We start from the raw sequence: 22,056 nt of genomic DNA, 5'->3' as shown, positions 1-22,056 counted from the left end.
CACTCCCTGTACCCCACCCCATCATATACCCCTCACACTGCCCTCACTCCCCACGCCACTCCCTGTACCCCACCCCATCATATACCCCTCACACTGGCCTCACTCCCCACGCCACTCCCTGTACCCCACCCCATCATATACCCCTCACACTGCCCTTACTCCCCACGCTGGGCACTCACCATTTCACTTTGAGGTCATTGGAGGGAGGTACGGAGGGGTTATGTCGCGGGTAAGTTCTTTACACAGAGAGTGGCTTGTCAGTGGAATGTGATAGAGCCAAATTCATGGGGACATTTACGAGGTTCGTAGACAGACGCGTGGATGGTAGGAAAATACAGGGTTTAGCTGGAGGTCAGAGCATGATAGATTGTGGAGTAATTTAGAAAGTGACGGGTCGTCACTCAGACGGGTCATTTGTCACAGTAGTTGGGGATCAGAGCAAATTTTATCAAAAGCTCAACTGCTCCCAGTGACGGACTTCACTGGCTGGAGTTCTCTGGGATGCTGGGATAGGAGCCTGGGAAATGCACGTCTCCTCTCCCTTTGACAGGGCGGGGGATTCAGTGGGATTCTCTGTGGGCGTGGGGCCAGTGGCCCAGTTCCAGGTTCAGGTGGGGAGAGGAACGCCAATACTAGCAGGACCCTACCTCTCCTCGTCTCCTCTCACTGCGCAAACATCAGCTATAAATTGCCGTGACATCACTGTTGCTGACAGAAACTGAAATGGTGACGAGGAGGTGTACAGGAGTGAGATGGATCAGGTGTCGCAAGAACAAACCGGCTCTCAGCGTTAGTAAGTGATTAAAACAAAGAAACCTACAGCACGTTAAAAGCCCTTCGGCCCACCATGTTGCGCCGACCACGTAACCTGACCAGAATTTCCCTACCGCATAGCCCTCTATTTTTCTAAGCTCCATGTACCTGTCTAAGAGTCTCTTAAAAGACCCTATTGAATCTGTCTCCACCACCTTCACTAGCAGTGCATTCTGTGCACCATCCACTCTGTGTGGAAAAACTTACCCCTGATATCCCCCTTGTACCTACTTCCACTTGTCTTAAAACTATGCCCCTCACGTTAGTCAATTCAGCCCTGGGAAAAAGCCTCTGACTATCCACACGATCAATGCCTCTCATCATCTTGTACACCTCTATCAGGTCACCTCTCATCCTCCGTCGCTCCAAGGAGAAAAGGCCAAGTTCACTCAACCTATTCCCATAAGGCATGCTCCCCAATCCAGGCAATATCCTTGTAAATCTCCTCTGCACCCTTTCTGTGGTTTCCACATCCTTCCTGTAGTGAGGCGACCAGAACTGAGCACAGTACTCCAAGTGGAGTCTGACCAGGGTCCTATATATCTGTAGCATTACCTCTCAGCTCTTGAACTCAGTCCCACGTTTGATGAAGGCCAATGCACCATATGCCTTCTTAACCACAGGGTCAACCTGCGCAGCAGCTTTGAGTGTCCTATGGACTCGGACCCCAAGATCCCTCTGATCCTCCACACTGCCAAGAGTCTTACCATTAATACTATATTCTGCCATCAAATTTGACAAACCAAAATTAACCACTTCACACTTGTCTGGGCTGAACTCCATCTGCCACTTCTCAGCCCTGTTCTGCATCCTATCAATGTCCCGCTGTAACCTCTGACAACCCTCCGGACTATTCACAGCACCCCCAACCTCTGTGTCATCACCAAACTTATTAACACATCCCTCCACTTCCTCATCCAGGTCATTTATAAAAACCACGAAGAGGAGGGTCCCAGAACAGATCCCTGGGGACCACACTGGTCACCGTCCTCCTTGCAGAATACGAATAATCTACAACCACCCTTTGCCTTCTGTGGGCAAGCCAGTTCTGGATCCACAAAGCAAGGTCTCCTTGCAGCCCAGGAAGGGAATACACACCAGGCCTTATGAGGGGTTAGCGGTGGAAAAGTTTAGAGATATCTCTGAAGATTTATCCTGGGACGAACACATTGATGCAATTACAAAGAAGGCACACCAGCAGTTATATTTCATTAGGAATTTGAGGACTTTGGTTTATCACCAAAGACTCTAACAAGGTTATACGGATGTACCGCGGAAAAGATTCTAACTGGTTTGAAGGGGCCACTGCACAGGATGAGGAAAAGCTGCCAAGGGATCTAAACTCAGCCAGGTCCAGCATGAGCTCTGGCCTCCCCAGCATCGAGGACATCTTCAAAAAGCGATGCCTCAAAATGGTGGCATCTACCATCACCCAGGACATCACTCTGGCTGTCAGGGTCACACAAGCCTCTCCACCTCGACCCTGGAGAGGCATTGAGGTAGCAAAAATGAATGGTGTTATGGTTAGAGTGCAGGTAGACAACGAGAGGTGCAAGAAGAGGACGGCTGGCCCAGATTTGAGGAAGGCCATCACCTTCATCAAAGAGGGAGCTAGACCTTTCGTAACCAAACAACAAAAGCCAAACCTGCTGCTAACGGCCAGGTCCTGGAAGATGAGGGTTGATGTGGGAAGGAGGCTGCAGTTCCCGGAGGTGGTGCACACAACCCTCCGCCCGGACGTTGTATTGTGGCCAACTAAAGACTGGAAAATAATTCTGGTTGAGCTGACGGTGCCGTGGGAGGAGGGATAGGAAGAGGCCCATGAGAGAAAGGCCTCGAAGTACCAGCCCTTAGTGCAGGAGTGCAAAGACAAGGGATGGCAGGCATGGTTGTTCCCTGTGGAGATCGGCTGCCGAGGTTTCCCAGCCAAATCAGCATGGCGGTGGTTGTCAGCTCTGGGCCTGGACGAAAGGAGCAAAATCAAGCAGCTGATGGGGGGGGTGGGGGAAGAGGGAGAACGAGCCTCTTGTGGGATTTGGAGTAGGCGAGAGGAGGGAAGCTGGAAGCCAGGAGCGGATGGGCAGTGATTTGGCCACCAACTGGAGAGTGTCGTGCTTCAGGGTCGGAACACTCTGTGAAGGTTGGGAATCACCTGATGACATCTGCTCCTGGCTGAAGGCTACGAATACCTCATAAGGTATCTGGAGAATGCCCCCTAACCGGTGTATGTAACAAGTTCAAGATCATAACGAGGTAGATTGTCAGGTCAGGAGTCCATCTTTTTGTCCGAGATTTCTGTTGCAGAGTCTGATGACCGCAGGGTCGAAGCTGTCCTTGAGCTTGGTGGCTGTTGTATCTTCTGCCCGGTGGAAGGGGGGGGACAAGAGAGAATGACTGGCGTGGGAGAGGTTATTTATGTTGGTTATTTTGCCTGCTTTCCGGAGGCAGTGGGAAGTGCAAATTGGAGGGAAGGCTGATTTGATCGACACTAGGTTGTGTTCACAATCTTCTGTAATTTGTTGCTTTGGATTTCCAGTATCTGCAGAATCTGGTGTGTATATAATTTGTGTTGTATTTGTTTATCTTGTGAATGCTACTTGTCTGATGCTGGTGCTCATTGCACCTGACTGCTCATGAACCTGTGCATCTGATGATAACCTTGGCTTTGACTTCACTCGTTTGAGACGCTCCACTTTGGAAGTGTTAGCGTATTGTCGTTACAGCGCTGACAACGCGGCCTCAATTCTGCTGCTCTCTGTAAGGAGTTTGTACCCTCTCCTCATGACTGTGTGGGTTTCCTCCCACAGTCCAAGGACGTACGGGTTAGAGTTAGTAAGTTGTGAGCATGGCAAGTCAATGCGACCCTTGCAAACTGCCCCCAGCACATCCTTGGACTGCGTTGGCTGTTAATGCAAACGACTCATCTCAGTGTAGGCTTTGATGTATACGTGACAAGCAGAACTAATTTTTATCTTCATAATATTTGCAATGGAAACTTCACAATATTTTCTCTGCTAGGTCTGCTGAGGGGGTTATGATTGCCCCTCAGTTTTCTGAACTATGTGGGTCAATCTTGCTAAGCAAGAGTGTGACGAGTCAAGGGGTCAGTTTGCCAAGGACCCCCTGGAAGGGCTGGGTGGTCCCGTTCTGATTGTGGTGTTGGTGATGTCCTGGGTTACGAGACAGGTCGATAACCACCTTTCCTTTCTCCTCCTGCCAGCATTCCTCGCACATGGAGAGCCGGTCGGAACGAGGCTCCACCTGGTCCAGCCGTTCCCTGGGCGCACGTTGCCGCAACTCCATTGCCTCCTGCACGGACGAACAGCCCCACATCGGAAACTACCGCCTGCTGAAGACCATCGGCAAGGGCAACTTCGCCAAGGTCAAGCTGGCCCGGCACATCCTGACCGGCAGGGAGGTGAGAGGGAGGTCTGGGCTGGGCTGGGTGGAGAGGGAGGAACGGGAGGCTATGATAGGTGTCTGACAGAACAAGATGAGTGTTAGGATCATTGATTAGTCTCACAGTCAGTCTCTATCTCTCTCTCTCTCTCCCTCTCCCCCTCTCTCTCCCCTCTCTCCCTGTCTCTCTCTCCCCCCTCCCTCCCCATCTATCTCTCTCTCTCCCTCTCCCCCTCTCTCTCCCCTCTCTCCCTGTCTCTCTCTCCCCCCTCCCTCCCCATCTATCTCTCTCTCTCCCTCTCCCCCCTCTCTCCCCTCTCTCCCTGTCTCTCTCTCCCCCCTCCCTCCCCATCTATCTCTCTCTCTCCCTCTCCCCCTCTCTCTCCCCCTCCCTCCCTGTCACTCTTTCCCCCCTCCCTCCCCACCTATCTCTCTCAACCCTCCCCGTCTCTCTGTCTCCCCCCTCCCTCCCGGTCTCTCTCTCTCCCCCCTGCCTCCCCGTCTCTGTGTCTCTCTCTCTCCCTCCCTCCCCATCTATCTCTCTCTCTCCCTCTCCCCCTCTCTCTCCCCTCTCTCCCTGTCTCTCTCTCCCCCTCCCTCCCCATCTATCTCTCTCTCTCCCTCTCCCCCCTCTCTCCCCTCTCTCCCTGTCTCTCTCTCCCCCCTCCCTCCCCATCTATCTCTCTCTCTCCCTCTCCCCCTCTCTCTCCCCCTCCCTCCCTGTCACTCTTTCCCCCCTCCCTCCCCACCTATCTCTCTCAACCCTCCCCGTCTCTCTGTCTCCCCCCTCCCTCCCGGTCTCTCTCTCTCCCCCCTGCCTCCCGTCTCTGTGTCTCTCTCTCTCCCTCCCTCCCCATCTCTCTCTCTCTCCCTCCCTCCCTGTCTCTCTCTCTCCCTCTCCCCCTCTCTCTCCCCCTCCCTCCCTGTCACTCTTTCCCCCCTCCCTCCCCATCTATCTCTCTCTCTCCCTCTCCCCCCTCTCTCCCCTCTCTCCCTGTCTCTCTCTCCCCCCTCCCTCCCCATCTATCTCTCTCTCTCCCTCTCCCCCTCTCTCTCCCCCTCCCTCCCTGTCACTCTTTCCCCCCTCCCTCCCCACCTATCTCTCTCAACCCTCCCCGTCTCTCTGTCTCCCCCCTCCCTCCCGGTCTCTCTCTCTCCCCCTGCCTCCCCGTCTCTGTGTCTCTCTCTCTCCCTCCCTCCCCATCTATCTCTCTCTCTCCCTCTCCCCCTCTCTCTCCCCTCTCTCCCTGTCTCTCTCTCCCCCCTCCCTCCCCATCTATCTCTCTCTCTCCCTCTCCCCCTCTCTCTCCCCCTCCCTCCCTGTCACTCTTTCCCCCCTCCCTCCCCACCTATCTCTCTCAACCCTCCCCGTCTCTCTGTCTCCCCCCTCCCTCCCGGTCTCTCTCTCTCCCCCCTGCCTCCCCGTCTCTGTGTCTCTCTCTCTCCCTCCCTCCCCATCTCTCTCTCTCTCCCTCCCTCCCTGTCTCTCTCTCTCCCTCTCCCCCTCTCTCTCCCCCTCCCTGTCACTCTTTCCCCCCTCCCTCCCCATCTATCTCTCTCAACCCTCCCCGTCTCTCTGTCTCCCCCCTCCCTCCCCGTCTCTCAGTCTCCCCCCTCCCTCCCTGTCTCTCTCTCTCCCCCTCCCTCCCTGTCTCTCTCTCTCCCTCTCTCTCCCCCCTCCCTCCCGGTCTCTCTCTCTCCCCCCTGCCTCCCCGTCTCTGTGTCTCTCTCTCTCCCTCCCTCCCCATCTCTCTCTCTCTCCCTCCCTCCCCGTCTCTCTCTCTCCCCTCCCTCCCCGTCTCTCTCTCCCCTCCCTCCCGTCTCTCTCTCCCCTCCCTCCCCGTCTCTCTCTCTCCCTCCCTCCCCTTCTCTCTCTCTCTCCCCTCCCTCCCCGTCTCTCTCTCTCTCCTCCCCTCCCTCCCGACTCTCTCTCTCCCCTCCCTCCCCGTCTCTCTCTCTCCTCTCCCTCCCCCTCTCTCTCTCTCTCCCCGTCTCTCTCTCTCCCTCCCTCCCCTTCTCTCTCTCTCTCCCCTCCCTCCCCGTCTCTCTCTCTCTCCCCTCCCTCCCCGACTCTCTCTCTCCCCTCCCTCCCCGACTCTCTCTCTCCCCTCCCTCCCCGTCTCTCTCTCTCCTCTCCCTCCCCGTCTCTCTCTCTCTCTCTCTCTCCCCCTCCCTCTCTCTCTCCCTCCCTCCCCTTCTCTCTCTCTCTCCCCTCCCTCCCCGTCTCTCTCTCCCCTCCCTCCCCGTCTCTCTCTCCCCTCCCTCCCCGTCTCTCTCTCTCCCTCCCTCCCCTTCTCTCTCTCTCTCCCCTCCCTCCCCGTCTCTCTCTCTCTCCCCTCCCTCCCCGACTCTCTCTCTCCCCTCCCTCCCCGTCTCTCTCTCTCTCTCTCTCTCTCCCCCTCCCTCTCTCTCTCCCTCCCTCCCCTTCTCTCTCTCTCTCCCCTCCCTCCCCGTCTCTCTCTCCCCTCCCTCCCCGTCTCTCTCTCCCCTCCCTCCCCGTCTCTCTCTCTCCCTCCCTCCCCTTCTCTCTCTCTCTCCCCTCCCTCCCCGTCTCTCTCTCTCTCCCCTCCCTCCCCGTCTCTCTCTCTCTCCCCTCCCTCCCCGACTCTCTCTCTCCCCTCCCTCCCCGTCTCTCTCTCTCCTCTCCCTCCCCGTCTCTCTCTCTCTCTCTCCCCGTCTCTCTCTCTCCCTCCCTCCCCTTCTCTCTCTCTCTCCCCTCCCTCCCCGTCTCTCTCTCTCTCCCCTCCCTCCCCGACTCTCTCTCTCCCCTCCCTCCCCGTCTCTCTCTCTCCTCTCCCTCCCTCTCTCTCTCCCCCCTCCTTCCCGTCTCTCCCTTTCTCTCTCTCTCTCTCTGTCCCCCTCCCTCGCCCCATCTGTCTCTCTCTCTCTTCCCCCCTCCCCGTCTGTCTGTTTGTCTCTCCCTCCTCCCCGTCTGTCTCTGTGTTACTTTAATCCCTGGTGACCTGAGGACCATTGTTTTATCATAAACACCCTCTCCAGCCTTTCTGTCTCCACATAATCCTGCTGCAGTTGTGTTCAGCTGTGCTGGGAATATTCTCTCGGTAGCTGTTGCGGAGACCCCGTTGACCACGGCCTCCATGAGTGCTGTCTCGCTGTTTGGTTTCCCCAGCCGACTCCTGAGCTGAGCTACGGCGGAGAGAATGATAACTACAATTCCCACAATGCCCTGCAGCTGGCCAAAATTCAGCTCCCACGATGCCTCCGAATCCAGCCCTTCGATAACGAAGTTCCGTACCTGCCTCGGCGTTCCGGCGCGGAGTCTCAGTCGCTGGCGTGGTTTCTTTTGGAAAATGCAGGAAGAATTGGGGGAGTTCACAGTGAGATCAGAGAAGACATCCTGGCATAGAGGCTCAGCAGGGAATAATTGCTTTATTATTGCCACATTACTGAGGAACAGTAATAAACCTTGTTTTGCATGTCATCCCACAGGTAGTTTTATCGCGTTAGGGTGTAGGGTCATGTCATAGTTCACAGCCACTGACATTGAGTTGGGGTTCACTCTGAGGCTGGTCTGATGTAATTACGTAAAGTACTTTCATCGCACTTTCTGTTCAGAGTGTGTTTACCACCCGTGCATCCAAATCCGAATACATACCTCATTTTTGTACGCTAGTCAAACACTTAAGCCAACACGGGTTGATTATTAACCCTGCTAAATGCCAGTTTGGGTTGTCAGCCATTGACTTTCTCGGCCAAAGCGTTTCCGCAGAAGGAGCGAAACCCCTCCCATCAAAGGTAGCCGTACTGCCCCACACTACTAAAGGAGTTTCTAGGGAAGGTGAATTTCTATCGCTGCTTTATTCTGCAAGCTGCTCAACTTGTGCTTCCCCTCTATAGTGCGTTCAAAAGCAATACCCCTAATCAGGTGCCTGACTGGTCAGTGGACATGACCGGGGCATTTGATGATACCTAACAACCTCTTTCTAATGCAACCCCCCACTCCCCAACACACCCGTAGCCATTACTGCTGACTCCTCAGACTGTGCTCTGGGTTCTGCACCTGGACAGCTGGTCAGAGGCCTGTGACAGCTGATCACCATCTTCAGCCGGCAGCTCCGTCCTCCGAAAGGAAATACAGCACGTTTGACTGTGAGCTTCTCGGTCTCTACCTGGCTGTCCGCCATTTTCGTTTCCTTCCAGAGGGTCGTCGTTTCACAGCGTTCGTTGGCCTGTGACCAAGTACCCCTCATGCACACCAAAGTCAAAATATCAGACACAGCAGCAATGCCACCAGGTCGACGAATCCGAGTTCACAACTGATATACGACATATCAAGGGGAAAATAATGCCGTGACTGACTGCATCTCACGGCCGGCCATTGAGGCCTTACACATCGGAGCTGATTATGCCCATGTGGCAACCGGCCAAGTTACTGAGCAGAGGTCCAGGGTTACAGACCAGCAGTCACGGGTCTGTGGGTGGCTGACGTTGTTCGGGGAAGCTGGGGCTTCTCTCCTGTGTGATGTCTCAACCAGTCGCCCTGGCCCCACTGTGTCCACAAACCGGAAATGGGCTGTTCTTGACTCCTCTCACATCCGGGCCGGGAGGCCTCACGGAAACTGGTTGCACGGCCCCAGGAAGGACGAGTACGTTTGTACTGCAGCCTGTGTGGGGAGAAATTGACAGTCATGTCAGGTGCCATCACAGGTCCCTGAGTGATGGTTTGACCAAGTCCTCGTTGGTCCACTGCTCCCACCCCCGCGGTTTCACACACTTCCTTACCGTGGTGGACTGTACCGCCAGCTGGCCAGAGATCGTCCCTCCGGCATCGACGATGGTCGCAGATACGGCTCGGGCGTTCTTCTGCACCTGTTCCGTTTGGCCCCCCCATCTGGTATTCCCTCCGATTGCAGTCCCCCAATTCACATCGGACCCCCTGGGCTGTGATGGTGTTAGGCTGTGTCATGCCACGGTGCCCGTGTGGGCAGTTTCGCCGCTGCTTAAAAGCTGCTCTGAGAGCTTTGCCGACAGCTGAGCGTTGGCGCGATTATCTGCTGGGGCTCCCGAAGAGAACCTGCTGACGTCCACGGCTGAGTTGGTCAACGGGCAGCGGCTACCAGTGCCAGCGGAGTTCTGCCTGGCTGTTCTCTCAACGGGCAGCGGCTACCAGTGCCAGCGGAGTTCTGCCTGGCCATTCTCTCAACGGGCAGCCGTTACCAGTGCCAGCGGAGTTCTGCCTGGCCGTTCTCTCAACGGGCACCCGTTACCAGTGCCAGCGGAGTTCTGCCTGGCCGTTCTCTCAACGGGCACCCGTTACCAGTGCCAGCGGAGTTCTGCCTGGCCGTTCTCTCAACGGGCACCCACTACCAGTGCCAGCGGAGTTCTGCCTGGCCGTTCTCTCAACGGGCACCCGTTACCAGTGCCAGCGGAGTTCTGCCTGGCCGTTCTCTCAACGGGCAGCGGCTACCAGTGCCAGCGGAGTTCTGCCTGGCCGTTCTCTCAATGGGCACCCGTTACCAGTGCCAGCAGAGTTCAGCCTGGCCGTTCTCTCAACGGGCAGCCGTTACCAGTGCCAGCGGAGTTCTGCCTGGCCGTTCTCTCAACGGGCACCCACTACCAGTGCCAGCGGAGTTCTGCCTGGCCGTTCTCTCAACGGGCACCCGTTACCAGTGCCAGCAGAGTTCAGCCTGGCCGTTCTCTCAACGGGCACCCACTACCAGTGCTAGCGGAGTTCTGCCTGGCCGTTCTCTCAACGGGCAGCCACTACCAGTGCCAGCGGAGTTCTGCCTGGCCGTTCTCTCAACGGGCAGCCACTACCAGTGCCAGCGGAGTTCTGCCTGGCCGTTCTCTCAACGGGCAGCCGTTACCAGTGCCAGCGGAGTTCTGCCTGGCCGTTCTCTCAACGGGCACCCACTACCAGTGCCAGCGGAGTTGTGCCTGGCCGTTCTCTCAACGGGCACCCACTACCAGTGCCAGCGGAGTTCTGTCTGGCCGTTCTCTCAATGGGCACCCGTTACCAGTGCCAGCGGAGTTCTGCCTGTCCGTTCTCTCAACGGGCACCCACTACCAGTGCCAGCGGAGTTCTGCCTGGCCGTTCTCTCAACGGGCAGCCACTACCAGTGCCAGCGGAGTTGTGCCTGGCCGTTCTCTCAACGGGCACCCACTACCAGTGCCAGCGGAGTTCTGCCTGGCCGTTCTCTCAACGGGCAGCGGCTACCAGTGTCAGCGGAGTTCTGCCTGGCCGTTCTCTCAACGGGCACCCGTTACCAGTACCAGCGGAGTTCTGCCTGGCCGTTCTCTCAATGGGCACCCGTTACCAGTGCCAGCGGAGTTCTGCATGGCCGTTCTCTCAACGGGCACCCACTACCAGTGCCAGCGGAGTTCTGCCTGGCCGTTCTCTCAACGGGCACCCACTACCAGTGCCAGCGGAGTTCTGCCTGGCCGTTCTCTCAATGGGCACCCGTTACCAGTGCCAGCGGAGTTCAGCCTGGCCGTTCTCTCAACGGGCACCCGTTACCAGTGCCAGCGGAGTTCTGTCTGGCCGTTCTCTCAACGGGCATCCGTTACCAGTGCCAGCGGAGTTCAGCCTGGCCGTTCTCTCAACGGGCACCCGCTACCAGTGCCAGCGGAGTTCTGCCTGGCCGTTCTCTCAACGGGCACCCGTTACCAGTGCCAGCGGAGTTCTGCCTGGCCGTTCTCTCAACGGGCACCCACAACCAGTGCCAGCGGAGTTCTGCCTGGCCGTTCTCTCAACGGGCACCCGTTACCAGTGCCAGCGGAGTTCTGCCTGGCCGTTCTCTCAACGGGCACCCACTACCAGTGCCAGCGGAGTTCTGCCTGGCCGTTCTCTCAACGGGCACCCACTACCAGTGCCAGCGGAGTTCTGCCTGGCTGTTCTCTCAATGGGCACCCGTTACCAGTGCCAGCGGAGTTCAGCCTGGCCGTTCTCTCAACGGGCACCCGCTACCAGTGCCAGCGGAGTTCTGCCTGGCCGTTCTCTCAACGGGCACCCGTTACCAGTGCCAGCGGAGTTCTGCCTGGCCGTTCTCTCAACGGGCAGCCACTACCAGTGCCAGCGGAGTTCTGCCTGGCCGTTCTCTCAACGGGCAGCCGTTACCAGTGCCAGCGGAGTTCTGCCTGGCCGTTCTCTCAACGGGCACCCACTACCAGTGCCAGCGGAGTTCTGCCTGGCCGTTCTCTCAACGGGCAGCCACTACCAGTGCCAGCGGAGTTGTGCCTGGCCGTTCTCTCAACGGGCACCCACTACCAGTGCCAGCGGAGTTCTGTCTGGCCGTTCTCTCAATGGGCACCCGTTACCAGTGCCAGCGGAGTTCAGCCTGGCCGTTCTCTCAACGGGCACCCGCTACCAGTGCCAGCGGAGTTCTGCCTGGCCGTTCTCTCAACGGGCACCCACAACCAGTGCCAGCGGAGTTCTGCCTGGCCGTTCTCTCAACGGGCAGCGGCTACCAGTGCCAGCGGAGTTCTGCCTGGCCGTTCTCTCAACGGGCAGCCACTACCAGTGTCAGCGGAGTTCTGCCTGGCCGTTCTCTCAACGGGCACCCGTTACCAGTACCAGCGGAGTTCTGCCTGGCCGTTCTCTCAATGGGCACCCGTTACCAGTGCCAGCAGAGTTCAGCCTGGCCGTTCTCTCAACGGGCACCCGTTACCAGTGCCAGCGGAGTTCTGCCTGGCCGGTCTCTCAACGGGCACCCACAACCAGTGCCAGCGGAGTTCTGCCTGGCCGTTCTCTCAACGGGCACCCACTACCAGTGCCAGCGGAGTTCTGCCTGGCCGTTCTCTCAACGGGCACCCGTTACCAGTGCCAGCGGAGTTCTGCCTGGCCGTTCTCTCAACGGGCACCCACTACCAGTGCCAGCGGAGTTCTGCCTGGCCGTTCTCTCAACGGGCACCCGTTACCAGTGCCAGCGGAGTTCTGCCTGGCCGTTCTCTCAATGGGCACCCGTTACCAGTGCCAGCGGAGTTCTGCCTGGCCGTTCTCTCAACGGGCACCCGTTACCAGTGCCAGCGGAGTTCTGCCTGGCCGTTCTCTCAACGGGCACCCGTTACCAGTGCCAGCGGAGTTCTGCCTGGCCGTTCTCTCAACGGGCAGCGGCTACCAGTGCCAGCGGAGTTCTGCCTGGCCGTTCTCTCAATGGGCACCCGTTACCAGTGCCAGCGGAGTTCAGCCTGGCCGTTCTCTCAACGGGCACCCGTTACCAGTGCCAGCGGAGTTCTGTCTGGCCGTTCTCTCAACGGGCATCCGTTACCAGTGCCAGCGGAGTTCAGCCTGGCCGTTCTCTCAACGGGCACCCGCTACCAGTGCCAGCGGAGTTCTGCCTGGCCGTTCTCTCAACGGGCACCCGTTACCAGTGCCAGCGGAGTTCTGCCTGGCCGTTCTCTCAACGGGCACCCACTACCAGTGCCAGCGGAGTTCTGCCTGGCCGTTCTCTCAACGGGCACCCACTACCAGTGCCAGCGGAGTTCTGCCTGGCCGTTCTCTCAACGGGCACCCGCTACCAGTGCCAGCGGAGTTCAGCCTGGCCGTTCTCTCAACGGGCACCCGTTACCCCGTTACCAGTGCCAGCGGAGTTCAGCCTGGCCGTTCTCTCAACGGGCACCCGCTACCAGTGCCAGCGGAGTTCTGCCTGGCCGTTCTCTCAACGGGCACCCACAACCAGTGCCAGCGGAGTTCTGCCTGGCCGTTCTCTCAACGGGCACCCGCTACCAGTGCCAGCGGAGTTCAGACTGGCCGTTCTCTCAACGGGCACCCGTTACCAGTGCCAGCGGAGTTCTGCCTGGCCGTTCTCTCAACGGGCACCCGCTACCAGTGCCAGCGGAGTTCTGCCTGGCCGTTCTCTCAACGGGCACCCGTTACCAGTGCCAGCGGAGTTCTGCCTGGCCGTTCTCTCAACAGGCACCCACTACCAGTGCCAGCGGAGTTCTGCCTGGCCGTTCTCTCAATGGGCACCCGTTACCAGTGCCAGCGGAGTTCAGCCTGGCCGTTCTCTCAACGGGCACCCGCTACCAGTGCCAGCGTAGTTCTGCCTGGCCGTTCTCTCAACGGGCACCCGTTACCAGTGCCAGCGGAGTTCTGCCTGGCCGTTCTCTCAATGGGCACCCGTTACCAGTGCCAGCGGAGTTCAGCCTGGCCGTTCTCTCAACGGGCACCCACTACCAGTGCCAGCGGAGTTCTGTCTGGCCGTTCTCTCAACGGGCACCCACAACCAGTGCCAGCGGAGTTCTGCCTGGCCGTTCTCTCAACGGGCACCCGCTACCAGTGCCAGCGGAGTTCAGCCTGGCCGTTCTCTCAACGGGCACCCGTTACCAGTGCCAGCGGAGTTCTGCCTGGCCGTTCTCTCAACGGGCAGCGGCTACCAGTGCCAGCGGAGTTCTGCCTGGCCGTTCTCTCAACGGGCACCCGTTACCAGTGTCAGCGGAGTTCTGCCTGGCCGTTCTCTCAACGGGCACCCACTACCAGTGCCAGCGGAGTTCTGCCTGGCCGTTCTCTCAACGGGCAGCGGCTACCAGTGCCAGCGGAGTTCTGCCTGGCCGTTCTCTCAACGGGCACCCGTTACCAGTGCCAGCGGAGTTCTGCCTGTCCGTTCTCTCAACGGGCACCCACTACCAGTGCCAGCGGAGTTCTGCCTGGCCGTTCTCTCAACGGGCAGCGGCTACCAGTGCCAGCGGAGTTCTGCCTGGCCGTTCTCTCAACGGGCACCCGTTACCAGTGCCAGCGGAGTTCTGCCTGGCCGTTCTCTCAACGGGCACCCGTTACCAGTACCAGCGGAGTTCTGCCTGGCCGTTCTCTCAACGGGCACCCGTTACCAGTGCCAGCGGAGTTCTGCCTGGCCGTTCTCTCAACGGGCAGCCGTTACCAGTGCCAGCGGAGTTCTGCCTGGCCGTTCTCTCAACGGGCAGCGGCTACCAGTGCCAGCGGAGTTCTGCCTGGCCGTTCTCTCAATGGGCACCCGTTACCAGTGCCAGCGGAGTTCAGCCTGGCCGTTCTCTCAACGGGCACCCGCTACCAGTGCCAGCGGAGTTCTGCCTGGCCGTTCTCTCAACGGGCACCCGTTACCAGTGCCAGCGGAGTTCTGCCTGGCCGTTCTCTCAACGGGCACCCGTTACCAGTGCCAGCGGAGTTCTGCCTGGCCGTTCTCTCAACGGGCACCCGTTACCAGTGCCAGCGGAGTTCTGCCTGGCTGTTCTCTCAATGGGCACCCGTTACCAGTGCCAGTGGAGTTCAGCCTGGCCGTTCTCTCAACGGGCACCCGCTACCAGTGCCAGCGGAGTTCTGCCTGGCCGTTCTCTCAACGGGCACCCACAACCAGTGCCAGCGGAGTTCTGCCTGGCCGTTCTCTCAACGGGCACCCGCTACCAGTGCCAGCGGAGTTCAGCCTGGCCGTTCTCTCAACGGGCACCCGTTACCAGTGCCAGCGGAGTTCTGCCTGGCCGTTCTCTCAACGGGCACCCACAACCAGTGCCAGCGGAGTTCTGCCTGGCCGTTCTCTCAACGGGCAGCGGCTACCAGTGCCAGCGGAGTTCTGCCTGGCCGTTCTCTCAACGGGCAGCGGCTACCAGTGCCAGCGGAGTTCTGCCTGGCCGTTCTCTCAACGGGCACCCACAACCAGTGCCAGCGGAGTTCTGCCTGGCCGTTCTCTCAACGGGCAGCGGCTACCAGTGCCAGTGGAGTTCTGCCTGGCCGTTCTCTCAACGGGCACCCACTACCAGTGCCAGCTGAGTTCTGCCTGGCCGTTCTCTCAACGGGCACCCGCTACCAGTGCCAGCGGAGTTCTGCCTGGCCGTTCTCTCAACGGGCACCCACTACCAGTGCCAGCGGAGTTCTGCCTGGCCGTTCTCTCAACGGGCACCCACTACCAGTGCCAGCGGAGTTCTGCCTGGCCGTTCTCTCAACGGGCAGCCACTACCAGTGTCAGCGGAGTTCTGCCTGGCCGTTCTCTCAACGGGCACCCGTTACCAGTGTCAGCGGAGTTCTGCCTGGCCGTTCTCTCAACGGGCAGCCGCTGCCAGTGCCAGCGGAGTTCTGCCTGGCCGTTCTCTCAACGGGCACCCGTTACCAGTGCCAGCGGAGTTCTGCCTGGCCGTTCTCTCAACGGGCACCCACTACCAGTGCCAGCGGAGTTCTGCCTGGCCGTTCTCTCAACGGGCACCCACTACCAGTGCCAGCGGAGTTCTGCCTGGCCGTTCCGCCCTCCTCAGTAAATCCAATTCCTTTGCACCTTGTCCTGGCATACAACACTCTGGAGTTCCTGTCGACCTGCTTTCTGCCTCGTTTGATTTCGGCTGCAATGTTGCACACCAACATCCCTTTAATCCCCCTTACGGTGGCCCATTGCATGCTTTGGAGTGGCAAGAAAAGAGTTTTGTCGTTGATAAGAGGGATAAAACTGGATGTATTTCAATAGATCTCCTTAAACCAGCTCAACAGGATGCAGAGGACTTCACTGCCATGCCCCTGCGGTCGAGACCATGAGCGTGTCAACGCACCTCTGGGTGACCCAGGGGGATCTGGTGTTCCCTCACCCGTGGAACACCGGGCGGCTCGTCCGAGCTGCAGACAGGCTCACAACGCTGGTTTTGCTGAATTCTGGGGTAGCGTAGTCGGGGGGGAAATGTACATGATTCACAACTGCTGACATTGAACCGGGATTTCACTTTAAGAGGCTGGTCGGACGTGATGTTTAGTGTTTGGTGTACAATAAATGAGTTGGTGTGGCTTTTCTTAAACGTAAAATGCCTCCCATCGTTTTGTTTGCAAAAACCTGCAAGTGCACTGTGCAAGTCGAGGGAAAGGCAGTAAGGACAATGCAGAACGCGGGTTACAGAGAAAGTGTTCTGAGGCAGACGGGAAGGTGCAGGGGCCACGATAAGATAGATCGTGAGGTCAGGAGCCCATCCTATCATGCTGGGATGCTATGGAACCTGGTGGTTTGTACCAGGCTTTTGGGAGGAAGGAGAAGAGAGGGTGTCCAGGGTGATGGGGTCTTTAGTCATGCCGGATGCTTTAACGAAGCAGTGGGAAGTGTAGACAGAGCCCATGGAGGTGAGGCTGGTTTTCATGTTGGGCTCAGCTGCAGTACTGTACAGCTAGGGCGCCTGAGATTTTTGCACAGTACAGTATTTGTCAAGGTGGAGAGGAGAGCAAATTTGTAAATCTGGATGGAGCAGAGGGTGGAACGCTGTGGGAAGGGTGTGGGACAGATAGCGGGGAAAGCGTGCCAGGGACAGGGAGTGGTATGAGTCCGGACACACTCAGCCCTGATCGTTGCAGACTGTGTCCCTGGTTCTCCCTGCTCCCTTCCCCTTTTACCCAACCACGATTCCCCACTCCCTGCCCCCTTCCCACTCTCAGTCCACAATAGAGACTCATATCAGAATCAGGTTTATCATCACTCACGTGTGTCATGAAGTTCGTTTACTTTTGGGGCAGCAGAACAGTGCAATACATAAAATTACTACGGTACTGTGCAAAAGTCTTTGGCACCCCAGCTATACACGTGTGCCTAGGACTTTTCCATACTCTCCACCACTCCGCAGTTTCTTGTGGTCAGGGGCAGAGCTGTTACTGTACCGAGCCCATTGTGCAGTATCCGGACGGGATCCGGTCTCAGGCAGACCCATTACCCAACTGTGCCGTGCAGTATCCGGACGGGATCCGGTCTCAGGCAGACCCATTACCCAACTGTGACGTGCTGTATCCGGACGGGATCCGGTCTCAGGCAGACCCATTACCCAACTGTGCCGTGCTGTATCCGGACGGGATCCGGTCTCAGGCAGACCCATTACCCAACTGTGCCGTGCTGTATCCGGACGGGATCCGGTCTCAGGCAGACCCATTACCCAACTGTGCCGTGCTGTATCCGGACGGGATCCGGTCTCAGGCAGACCCATTACCCAACTGTGCCGTGCTGTATCCGGACGGGATCCGGTCTCAGGCAGACCCATTACCCAACTGTGCCGTGCAGTATCCGGACGGGATCCGGTCTCAGGCAGACCCATTACCCAACTGTGCCGTGCAGTATCCGGACGGGATCCGGTCTCAGGCAGACCCATTACCCAACTGTGCCGTGCAGTATCCGGACGGGATCCGGTCTCAGGCAGACCCATTACCCAACTGTGCCGTGCAGTATCCGGACGGGATCGGTCTCAGGCAGACCCATTACCCAACTGTGCCGTGCAGTATCCGGACGGGATCCGGTCTCAGGCAGACCCATTACCCAACTGTGCCGTGCTGTATCCGGACGGGATCCGGTCTCAGGCAGACCCATTACCCAAATGTCCCGTGCTGTATCCGGACGGGATCCGGTCTCAGGCAGACCCATTACCCAACTGTCCCGTGCTGTATCCGGACGGGGATCCGGTCTCAGGCAGACCCATTACCCAACTGTGCCGTGCTGTATCCGGACGGGATCCGGTCTCAGGCAGACCCATTACCCAAATGTCCCGTGCTGTATCCGGACGGGATCCGGTCTCAGGCAGACCCATTACCCAACTGTCCCGTGCTGTATCCGGACGGGATCTGGTCTCAGGCAGACCCATTACCTAACTGTGCCGTGCTGTATCCGGACGGGGATCCGGTCTCAGGCAGACCCGTTACCCAACTGTGCCGTGCTGTATCCGGACGGGATCCGGTCTCAGGCAGACCCGTTACCCAAATGTCCCGTGCTGTATCCGGACGGGATCCGGTCTCAGGCAGACCCGTTACCCAACTGTGCCGTGCTGTATCCGGACGGGATCCGGTCTCAGGCAGACGCATTACCCAAATGTCCCGTGCTGTATCCGGACGGGATCCGGTCTCAGGCAGACCCATTACCCAACTGTGCCGTGCTGTATCCGGACGGGATCCGGTCTCAGGCAGACCCATTACCCAACTGTGCCGTGCTGTATCCGGACGGGATCCGGTCTCAGGCAGACCCATTACCCAACTGTGCCGTGCAGTATCCGGACGGGATCCGGTCTCAGGCAGACCCATTACCCAACTGTGCCGTGCTGTATCCGGACGGGATCCGGTCTCAGGCAGACCCATTACCCAACTGTGCCGTGCTGTATCCGGATGGGATCCGGTCTCAGGCAGACCCATTACCGAACTGTGCCGTGCTGTATCCGGACGGGATCCGGTCTCAGGCAGACCCATTACCCAACTGTGCCGTGCTGTATCCGGACGGGATCCGGTCACAGGCAGACCCATTACCCAACTGTGCCGTGCTGTATCCGGACGGGATCCGGTCTCAGGCAGACCCATTACCCAACTGTGCCGTGCTGTATCCGGACGGGATCCGGTCTCAGGCAGACCCATTACCCAACTGTGCCGTGCAGTATCCGGACGGGATCCGGTCTCAGGCAGACCCATTACCCAACTGTGACGTGCTGTATCCGGACGGGATCCGGTCTCAGGCAGACCCATTACCCAACTGTGCCGTGCTGTATCCGGACGGGATCCGGTCTCAGGCAGACCCATTACCCAACTGTGCCGTGCTGTATCCGGACGGGATCCGGTCTCAGGCAGACCCATTACCCAACTGTGACGTGCTGTATCCGGACGGGATCCGGTCTCAGGCAGACCCATTACCCAACTGTGCCGTGCTGTATCCGGACGGGATCCGGTCTCAGGCAGACCCATTACCCAACTGTGCCGTGCTGTATCCGGACGGGATCCGGTCTCAGGCAGACCCATTACCCAACTGTGCTGTGCTGTATCCGGACGGGATGCTTTCTACAATGCATGTCAATGGGAACATGCCAAATTTCCACCCTAGCTATATATTTGTGCTGTGGACTTTTGCACAGTACCGGATGTGATAATCTTTCAAGAATCAATCGATTATGGGCTGGAAAGCTGCAAATGCCGCTCCACCCTTTAAGAAAAGAGGGAAATGAATCTGGTGGGGTGGTCTATTGTGTTTGGTGCTCCCGATGTGGCCTCACCTACGTTGGTGAGACCCGAGACCGGTCACAAATGCTTCGCCAGCACCTGTGCTCCATCCGCCAAAAGCAGAACTTTCCAGTTGCCAAACGGTTTAATTCCAATTCCCATTCTCGTTTTGACAAGTCGGTCCATGGCCCCCACTGCTCAGGATGGAGGAACGACACCTTGTGTTTGTCAGGGAGCCAATCTGATGGCAACGTTACGGTAAAAAAATACCTCCCCCTCTCCTCTTCTTCTGTTCCCCACTCTGGCCTCTTACCACTTCTCACCTGCCTATCTCCCCTCCTCCTTCCCTTTCTCCTATAGTTCACTTTCATCTCCTATCAGATTCCTTCCTCTCCACACCTTTATCCTTTCCACCCACCTGGCTTCACCCATCACCTTCTAGCTATCCTCCTTCCCCTCCACCCCCTTTTTATTCCAGTGTCTCCCCCCCCCCCATTCCTTTCAGCCCTGAAGAAGGGTCTTGGCCCGAAGCATCAACTGTTTCTGTAGATGCTGCTGGACCTGCTGAGTTCCCCCAGCATTTAGTCTGTGTTGCTTTGGATTTACAGCATTTGCAGAATTTCTCATCTTTAAAATTATAGGCCAGTCAGTTGTGGGAAGGTGGTGGAGTCGATTATTAAGGATGTGGTTTTTGGGGTACCTGAAGCTGCATGAACCCTAAAATAGGCCAAAGTCAGCGTAGTTTCCTCAAGGGAAAATCTTGCCTGACAAATCTGTTGGAATTCTTTGAGGAAGTAACAAGCAGGATAGAGAAAGGAGAATCAATAGGTGTACTTGGATTTCAGAAGGCCTCTGACAATGTGCGCGCACGAGGCTGCTCAACCAGTTAAAAGCCCGTGGCGTTACAGGAAAGATACCAGCATGGATAGAGGATTGGCTGTCTGGCAGGAGAATAAAGAGGGCCCTTTCCAGTTGATTGCTGGTGTTCTGCAGGGGTCTGTTGGGACCGATTCTTTTTACGTTATATGTCAATGATCTCGATGATGGAATCGACGGCTTCGTGGCTGCTTGCCAACAAAACGAAGATAGGCAGGGGGCAGCAAGTACTGAGGAAGCAGGAGGTCTGCAGAGCGGGCTGGGTGGTGAGAGGGGTTGTAAGTCAACCAAGATGAAGCGGCCGAGCAGATTCAATGGGTTGAGCTGCCTCATTCTGTGTACTACGGCCTTGTGGCCAGTGGACTTGGTGGGATTGCTTCACTCGATGGGATGATCAAGGAAACACGAATGAAAGAGCATATCGAAGCCAGTGGAAGAGAAGTGTTTTGGGGTTGGAAAATTGTTATGAGGAATCATCATGTGTTTTTGACACTGAGGCAATTTGGCTCAACATTTCCATATCTGTCTAATCCAGCATGTCGCCACCTGATCTCAGTACACATCACTTAAATACATGTGTTCCTGCCTCTACCACTCGTTCCTTCTATCAGCTACTTTAAATCTCCAGAAGACATAGAAACAGAATTAGTCCATTCGGCCTGTCGAGTTTTGCTGAGCCATTCCATCATGGCTGATCCATTAACCCTCTCCTGCCCTCTCCCTGTAACCTTTGATGCTCCGACTAATCAAAGAACCGCTTTGAATATCCCTGGTAGCTTGCCCTGCACAGCCATTCTGGCAACGAGTCATCACCTCAAGAAATCCCCCCTCTTCCCTGTTCAAAAGGGATGTCCCTCTGTTCTGAGGCTGTGCACTCCAGTCCCAGACTCCCCCGCTGTTTTGTTTTCACCCCTCAACTAACTGAAGTGAATCCTCCTGATTAAACCACGGCTTGTAATCTTCTTGTACCCTTAAAGATCTCATTTAAAGTCTCCCTTCAGCCTCATCTGTTCCATGCAAATAAGCCCTGGTATTTTCACTCTTTCTTGTTGCTGTGACTTCTGAGCGCTGGCCACATCCACATAGATTTCCTCTGCAGCCACCGAGTTCAATTCCATCCTTCCTGTGACCAGGCCAGAACACGGTGGTGTCAGGCCGGCCCTGGGCAACGAACAGGTTCCGCTTTTACAAATGTTCAACAGCTGATTTTGTCCAACAGACCAAAATCCCTCAGCATCGTGGCCACACCTTCACAGTATTGTACTTACTGGCGTCAAAGCCACGTAAGACTGAAACGAAGGAACAATTACAGAGCGAGATGAAATTAGTTCTGTTTTTCTTGGGAACAAAGCGGGGAAGGTTAGAAAGAAAGAAAGTTCAGCTTGTCCAAGAAAATATCAAAACATGCAGTGAAGTGCATTGTTTGCGTCAATGAGGAGAGCAGTGTGAGGACAGCTCTCAAAGTCGTCATGCTTCCGGCTGCAACGTCGCGTGGGCCCTAACCCCAACGTCTCTGGAAGGTGGGGGGGGGGGGGAAGCCTGAGCACCCAGAGGAGACCCACGTGGGCGCGGGGCACCCTGCTTACAGACAGCGGCAGGAATTGACCCACAGTCGGAGATCACTTTTGCGGCAGGAATTGACCCACAGTCGGAGATCACTTTTGCTGTGAAGTATTGCCCTGACCGCTACCCCACCGTCCCACCCTTTGTGAATCGGTGTTCGGAAGTTACTAGCATTGTGAGAGCTCACTTGTGACCCAAGGGTGCCCTTTATGCAGTTCCAGCATCAATGGTTCTGCCGGTGAAGGTGGAGCAGTAACTCTTCCCGTTTATACTGCCCGAACAGCCGAGTCCTTCAAGCATTTCCTGACCCTGTATCCTGCACCCCGTTCAATAAAGTATAATTCCCCGATTGCCTCACTGGCCCATCCAACTGCCTTGAGTAATGCATGGGCCTTTAGTCTAAGGAGCACCACAGAAGATTCTAGAAGGACTCGCCATTCTTCTTTCATCCATGTGGTCATCCTGTTGTATCAGCCTCTACCACTACCCCAGTAGCTGCCACTCTCCGTGGCAGAGAGAGAACGCTCAACTCAAGAAAAAGGATCAGCCGTTAT

General features: G+C 57.1%; 1 protein-coding gene across 3 annotated transcripts in view; it reads left to right on the top strand.

Moving 5' to 3' along the window:
- LOC132381813 (MAP/microtubule affinity-regulating kinase 4-like) overlaps positions 1-22,056 on the top strand; it is a 309,243-nt gene that overhangs the window by 196,816 nt on the left and 90,371 nt on the right. For all 3 annotated transcript variants that reach the window (XM_059951415.1, XM_059951417.1, XM_059951416.1), the window contains exon 2: positions 4,034-4,231. In XM_059951415.1, coding sequence (XP_059807398.1) covers positions 4,034-4,231 — 198 coding nt within the window. The remainder of the gene's footprint in view (positions 1-4,033; positions 4,232-22,056) is intronic.

The sequence above is a fragment of the Hypanus sabinus genome, chromosome 26, assembly GCF_030144855.1.
Source record: "Hypanus sabinus isolate sHypSab1 chromosome 26, sHypSab1.hap1, whole genome shotgun sequence".
Lineage (NCBI taxonomy): Eukaryota > Metazoa > Chordata > Chondrichthyes > Myliobatiformes > Dasyatidae > Hypanus > Hypanus sabinus.
The sequence above is the reverse complement of the archived record's forward strand: the minus strand, read 5'-3'. Positions and strand labels throughout refer to the sequence as shown.